This window comes from Neophocaena asiaeorientalis, unplaced genomic scaffold (genome assembly GCF_003031525.2).
Source record: "Neophocaena asiaeorientalis asiaeorientalis breed wild unplaced genomic scaffold, Neophocaena_asiaeorientalis_V1.1 scaffold114, whole genome shotgun sequence".
Classification (NCBI taxonomy): Eukaryota; Metazoa; Chordata; class Mammalia; order Artiodactyla; family Phocoenidae; genus Neophocaena; species Neophocaena asiaeorientalis.
Genome location: NW_020173116.1, coordinates 6787521 through 6795006, shown reverse-complemented (window position 1 = coordinate 6795006; position 7486 = coordinate 6787521). Strand labels below are relative to the sequence as shown.

The window sequence follows — 7486 nt, the reverse complement described above, 5'->3', positions numbered from 1 at the left end:
ATTCAGCATTACCAAGAAAATCTTATCTTGAGCAAGGGTGTCCTGGGATTGCCCCAGGCCCTTTTGCAAGCCTGGCCTTGACAGGGAGTCTTTATAGCCCCTGAAAGGTGAACAGGCTGAGAGCTAGAAAGTTTGAAGGAACTGCAGCCCATATCGGAGCCCAGGCCTCATGAGGGCTGGGGTGGGGATGGGGGAATTGTGCCACCTGCTGCTTTCAGGGCCCAGCCCCAGCCCCTTCCTCCTGTCCCTTAGGAAGTTCATTCCCTCCATCCTCAGCCCAGACCTTTCCATCTTCCTCGCCTGAGCCAAACCGTCCCTTTCCCCATCTTGTCCTACTTTGCCATACTCCTCTCCCCATGAGCGGAGGAAAATGCCCTTGTTCGGGAGGATTTTCTGTCTCCTGGCAATCGCAGGCAAAGCGTGGGCCGCACACACAGCCTGCAAATCTAGCTGCCTGCGGGGAGTTTGGAGTTGATGCCCTGAAGCCCACGGAGGAGATGGTCAGGACTTTGCATTGGGCCCAGGGGCCTCCGTTCTCTCCTCTAACCAACCACATACAGGCAGTGGCACAGCAGTGGCAGCGATGTCTAAGGAACGACCTGGCATTTCGAAACACATCTTTGGAGCGTTATTATTAGAGAAACTGAACTTCTAGGTGTCTATTCTGAGCATGAATGTGGGGAATTTGAGAGCATAGTGGTTGCCCCTGCTTCTGCCATCCCTGACCGCCCCCCCTCATTTTCTGAGGAAATGCCTTCTGGGGTTCCTCTGCCTGCTGATTCAGACCCCACCCCAAGGAAGCCCTGCCAGCTGGGTCATGGGATTTGTGGTTCAAGGGCAGGTTTCCTCTCAAGAAAAAGGAACCATTCCAACCAGCAAGGAATTTTGCTGCAACTTTCAGTAAAATTAAAGGACGTTGCTAATTCTCACAGGGTGGTGTCAGGGGGATCGGAGGTCGGAGTGGTAAGAGAGAATTAAGCCATGCCTCTGAGCGGCAGGGCGCTGGCTCCCTCTGTCTCTTCTGTCACAGGCTACCTCGATAGCAGAAGTACTCTGTCTGACTGCATTCTCTGGGAGACTTGTACACTTTGCGAAAGTCACTCCTCAGATGGTTTTCTGGAAGGATACGAAAAACATCTGCATCGTGGTAACCATAGTGGTGAGTGTTCATGACAGTGCCTTTGAGAGTTTGTGGTCAAAGGTAGAAACTATGAAGAGAAAACTATGAAGAGAAACTCAGTAGGTTTGGGGTGGTTCAAGAAACAATGACAGGGCTTCCCTGGAGGTGCAGTGGTTAAGAATCCGCCTGCCAATGCAGGGGAGACGGGTTCGAGCCCTGGTCTGGGAAGATCCCACATGCCACGGAGCAACTAAGCCTGCGAGCCACAACTACTGAGCCCGCGTGCCACAACTACTGAAGCCCGCGTGCCTAGAGCCCATGCTCTGCAACAAGAGAAGCCACCGTAGTGAGAAGCCCGCGCACCACAACCAAGAGTAGCCCCCGCTTGCCGCATCTAGAGAAAGCTCGCGCACAGCAACAAAGACCAAATGCAGCCAAAAATAAATTAAATAAATTAAAAAAAAAAAGAAATAATGACAATGTTTGTATAGCAAACACCATCAGCACAACTGCCAGCAGATCACAATGACTGAAGCACAAATTAGGCAAAAAGTGACAGTGTGACTATTTAACATATCAAGAGCACTTCCAAATTAAAGAAAAAAGAGACAGAAACTGCAATAAAAAATGTGCTCAAAATGAGTGAAAGCATCTCATAAAAGAAGACATAAATAATTGCATATATGAAAATTTTTTTTTTTTTTTGCAGTACGTGGGCCTCTCACTGCTGTGGCCTCTCCCGTTGCGGAGCACAGGCTCCAGACGCGCAGGCTCAGCGGCCACGGCTCACGGGCCCAGCCGCTCCGCGGCACGTGGGATCTTCCCAGACTGGGGCACGAACCTGCGTCCCCTGCATCGGCAGGCGGACTCTCCACCACTGCGCCACCAGGGAAGCCCAGGAAAAAATGTTTAACTTTAAGAACTACATATGAAAGCAGCAATAAAATACCATGTGTTTGCCTATAAAACAATGTTACCAAGATTGACAACAGAACCCGGCACACTCTACTCGAGGGAGGAATAAGCGGTCTTTCTGGAAGGCTGGTTGGCAGTTCTTTTCGAAAAGCCTTAGGTGTGCATGTGCTTGCTCCCAGATTTCCAATCCTGGGACTTGGTCTTTAGGAAAAAAAGGATGTGTTCAAAGATTTAGCCACAAGATGGTCATGGCTGAGTTGTTCATAGTATTGAAAAATTGGAAACAACTGGATTTCCTGACAATAGGAAATAAATAAAACCTGGTACATCCACATCTGTTAAAATGGCCTTAAATGCACCTACGTGTCTATTCTCAAGGAGACATGCTTATGGTCCATTAAGCCAAAAGAGCAGGTTACAGTACAGTTGGAGCACATCTTTGTTAAAAGAAAAGAGGAAGGAGTGTTAGAGATCCATAGAAAAATCTAGAAGGACATATGCTAAGACGTTATGCCAAGTGAGGCAGGGGTAATGTGCTCTGAAATGCTGCTGTGATGAGAGAGGGGCCCGGGCAGTGATTAGCTGAGGGTACTTTATAATTAGCATCTCAGCACAGCAGGCAGCCTGCCCGAACCACAGTTCTTCCCAGTTAACCCCCCTCAGAGTCCTCGTCTCTGCTCTTTCTACTTGATGTTCTTTCCCTGGAGGGCCATCCATTCTCAGAGCTTTCACGAACAGTTGGTGGGTAGGGGTCCCCAGGCTGTAGCTGATACTGGTTTCCCCTCTGAGTTTCTTCACTCTGTGGCCACCTGCTTCCTGTTTCCCCATCAGTGTTTCAACTCAAACTCAAAGGGACCAAACCCACCCTTTTCATCCCACAACTCCCATAGCTGTTTTTCACTGGTCTGTGGTGCTTTATCTCCCATCACTCACTCCAAGTCCTCCTTGTCAAGATTCGCTCCGTTCTCTCTCATCTCCGTCTTCCCCAAACCCCCTCAGGATGCCTCTGGCACCGTTTCCCCCTCTCCCCACTGGGACCATTGCCGTGGTCTGATGTGGCCACGCGTTATCTCTGCTGCACGCCATTCTGTTCTCACAGTGTGGTCCAGAGCCCTGTCTCTCCTTTCAGGAACTGCCATACTCACCTCAACCTCAGATCCCTGATACGTGCATTTGAGATGCCACTGCTGGGTTAATTCTCAGAAGCACACCGCAGATCACGACCCTCCCTTGCTCAAAAAAACTCTGTGAGCCCCACAGACTGTTGAGCCCTCCGACCCACCCATCCTGCAAACGTGCCTCACGCGGTCCCCTCCACTCCAGCCGCTGGAGCTGCCTGCTGCCCTGCATGCTCTTCCTCCGTGTGCAGTGTCTCTTGGGCCTAGAATGTCCACTGTCTTTTCTCGCCCTTTCTCTCTTTTTTTTTTCGACTTCCCTTCACACGTCTGCTGAATGCCGAGAATACACAGAGTATCTGTCTGGTCTTATTTTTTAGAAATAGCTTCACTTTCTATTATTAAAAAAACCAATGCAAGAACACTCAATCTGGGATGAGACCTGTGACCACAGCTTGGATTCAGTCCAGAAAACAGTGTTACCTGACACAGGAAGGTGGAGGATGAGATGGGTGGGAAAACTGTAAAAAAAAAAAAAAAAAAAAAGTGAGGGGAGAGGTTATTTTTGGAAGAAAGAGAAATCCAAACAATAGAGTATATAAAATAGAAAAAGGCACCCCTGCTCTTTGTCCAGGGGAGCGGGTACCTCTTTTGTGGCCCTTTTTGCTACACGGCCCCCTCCTAGGACAGGGTCGGAGGTCCCTCCGCACCTCCTAAGACGCCCAGCGTGCAGCCTAGAAGATGATGGGCTCACACGCGCGTTTCAAGCCCGAGTCCTAAGGCCAGTCAGCGTGCTCCCTGCTTCAGATCATTCAGCGACTTCCCATATCCCATCAGAAAAAAGCCCAAGTCCTCGTCGTGGCTGAAGCTCGTGTCCCTCCCCACCCCCAGGTCTCCTTCCTCCCTGTGCTGCTCGGTTGCCCCTCCCCGTATGTCCTCAGCCCCTTGCCTCACCTAGGTTTTCTCCAGAGCAGGTCCCGCCACCTGCCAGAGAGCATACTTAACATCAATGCTGCTCTTTCCTGCTGGAGGACTCACCCCTCGAGGGCAGGCACTCTCTAGCTAGCTCTTTGCTCTCTCTCTGGAGCTAGAACAATACCCTGCACGTAAGAGGCGCTCCGTAAAGGTGTATGGAGTGAACTGGATGAGGAGACACGGGTGCCCTGTCTAGATCTGTCCTGCATCTGTTACCAGGATGGGTCTCACTCCTTTGCCTCCATCACCCTTATTTGAAAGACTTTCTGGATTCCCCAGGCCCTGGGAATAAGACTTAGCTTTTTAACCTGGCCCTCAAAGCCACCTGCCCTCGGTCTGGGGTCTGGTCACTTTCTGCTCTCTTCTGCCCCCACCCCCAGGACCCTCTGCTTCCCGAGAGTCCCTTTACTGTCTGCCTGCCATGGCTCTTGACTTCTCTGAGTTTTATCCTTTTAAAGTTTCTTCTTTGCTTTAAGATTACGTCAGGGACTGCCTTCTCCAGGAAGCCCCCTCAGATACCATAACCCTTGGTGATCTGTCCATCCATGCTGGCCTGGGACAGTCACCCTGGTTCCCTCCAGTGGGTACGCAGTGCAACAGCCAGCACCAGCATCTTTCTGTGTTTCTGTCCTTTCTCTCCCCTGCGCTGGCTCTCTCTCAATCCTCTATGCCTTGACACCAAAGGGACTGAGCTAACACTTTTGATGACAGTAGATTATTCTTTTTTAACTTATATTTTTCTAAACTGCACTGGGTCCTTCTTCTTTTGCCTGTCCTCAGGATCAGAAACTGACCTTAATAAGGAATGATAAAAGTTTTCTGTAGTCTAGATATTTCTACCCCATTGCTAGGCTAGAAAACCTATCTCATATGCAGAATTGAAGAGAAGTTAACGTCAAGTACAATATAGTGTGGGTGCATGTAGGTAACGATGTGTGGGTAACTGCTGGGGCTCTGACGCCAGACTACCTGGGTTCCAGTCCCAGGTCTGCCCCCCGTTTTGGCTGTGTGTCCGGGGCCACGTGATCTCCCTCACTGTGCCTCAAGCATTTCCAGCCAGGAATGGTGCCCACTTTAGGGGTGTGGTGAGATAAACGGAATAATCTATGGAAAGCTTATTAGAGGACATGGCACATAGTAAAGTCTCAAACGACAGCTGCTACTAACGTTCTATTATGAAACCAGATTATGCTGTTCGTGAAATGTGCCTTTTTCCATGACGTATCGTGACCGTCCTTCTGGGTCAGTGAACATGCATCCACACGGTCACTTCCTCTGTCCTCTGGCAGCACCAACACCTCTGTTCCGTGTCTCTCACAGCTGACCTTGATTGATCTGATTACCTATGGGTCCCTGGAGGCTGTTAACATCCACGGAGTTCGATGGTCAAGGGCCTTGAGGCCAGTCTTCCTAATTAATTTCCCTGAAAGTCGTCAGGTAAGGATATGATTTAGGATACCAAAGGGCGTGTTTTTTTAAACTTATTTTTTACTGAAGTATAGTTGAATTACAATGTTGTGTTAATTACTGCTGTACAGCAAAGCGACTCAGTTATACACATATATATACACATTCTTTTTCATATTATTTTCCATTGTGGTTTATCCCAGGATATTGAATATAGTTCCCTGTGCTATACGGTAGGACCCTGTGGTTTATCCATTCTCGATATACCCGTTTGCATCTGCTAGGGGTGGGTGTGGTTTTTGTTTTTGCAGAAAATTAGCTGATTGCCCGTAAATGAAATGAGATGTTGTCTTCACAGATCCGAAGGGCTTTTCGAAGCATCCGGAACACTCTGCCTGATATCCTCTACGTCTTCCTCTTGTTCATCTTCAGCATGTTGGTATTCTCCCTCATGGCCTTGAAGCTTTTCGGGGATAGGTGAGCAGGCTGCTCTGCAAGTTTCTGCCTGAGAATTCTCCCACGACTGAGTTCAGCCCGTGCATGGCAGAATCGGTCACTAGACGCTATCTTCCTCATTCAGGCACTCCAGGAGGGTTCTCGAAAGGGGAAAAGTGTGTCGGAAACTGCAGCTTCATTTATGTCTGTGGGTTTTTTTCACTCTGTGTTGCTGGTTCCTTTTTAGGGGTCTCAAAACAGTGGAAGGATCGCCCTACTTCACCAACATCCTGGACATAGCATTTGAGCTCTACGTGCTGGTCACTACCGCAAACAGCCCCGATGTCATGTACGTGAGCCCCCAATTCATGTTCACGGGCATCTGTTACCGTAACAGGATTCACTTTCTTAAAAGCAGCTGTAAGAAAAAAAAAAAGTGATTTTCTGTTTATTCATATTCATTGTAAAATGTTTGTGTACTATTTTTTTTCTATTTTTTTTTTTTTTGGCCACACTGGAGCATGCAGGATCTTAGTTCCCTGGGGTTCCCTGACCAGGGATCGAACCCATGCCCCCTGCAGTGGAAGCACGGAGTCTTAACCACTGGACCGCCAGGGAAGTCCCTTGTAAAGTTTTTTTTGTTTTGTTTTTTTTGTGGTACGCGAGCCTCTCACCGTTGTGGCCTCTCCCGTCGCGGAGCACAGGCTCCGGACGCGCAGGCTCAGTGGCCATGGCTCACCGGCGCAGCCGCTCCACGGCATGTGAGATCTTCTCGGACCAGTGCACGAACCCGCGTCCCCTGCATCGGCAGGCGGACTCCCAACCACTGCGCCACCAGGGAAGCACCCCCTTGTAAAGTTTTTGAAGAGTGCAAAGTGTTGGCACTAATGATAGCCTACCCACTTTATTGAAAACTAAATTTAGATGAATGTTTTAAAAAATGAAAGCAACAGGAGACATCTCTGGAGATACAACTTAAATATTTGAGCCCACTTTCTATTCTGGAATCTTCTTTGAGTCTTGAGTTGAAACGCCTAAGCCATTTTTGTAAAAGAATCATGGCTTGTTCTCCTAAGCATTGAGGTGGTTTTCTGGCTAAATGAAACAGGAAAGAAAATTCTCCACGCATGTGGACATTATTTAGGAGAAAAACATTACGTTTTTTTTCCCCCTAATGTCCTGTATATTATGGATTTGCCTTGTTCATGGAGGTAAGATTATTTACCAGTGCTACCCTGAGTAGGTAGCTCTTGGGGTTCTAGAGTGTAGATAGAATTCTAACTGCAAATGTCAACCCCATCTCCTCCCATACTGCACTGCGGGAGAGGGGCGGGCTTTCTGTTGTCTAGTTGTGTGTAGGATCATCACGTCAACTTGTTCTGGGTTCCTGCTCATTCTTGGGCCTGGCTCTGGCAAAAAGTGAGCAAGGTGAAGTTCCTGGCCCTCCTTGTGTTTTCTTGGATCTTCCCCATAAACATTAGGCTGCCCCCCTCAACATCCCTTCCTGCACAAAATCGAG

General features: G+C 48.8%; 1 protein-coding gene across 1 annotated transcript in view; it reads left to right on the top strand.

The window, feature by feature from the left end:
* Positions 1-7486, top strand: part of LOC112398977 (two pore calcium channel protein 2-like) — a 42936-nt gene that overhangs the window by 10086 nt on the left and 25364 nt on the right. Inside the window, exons 4-7 of the mRNA XM_024743905.1 lie at positions 1031-1159; positions 5446-5562; positions 5891-6009; positions 6215-6316. Coding sequence (XP_024599673.1) covers positions 1031-1159; positions 5446-5562; positions 5891-6009; positions 6215-6316 — 467 coding nt within the window. The remainder of the gene's footprint in view (positions 1-1030; positions 1160-5445; positions 5563-5890; positions 6010-6214; positions 6317-7486) is intronic.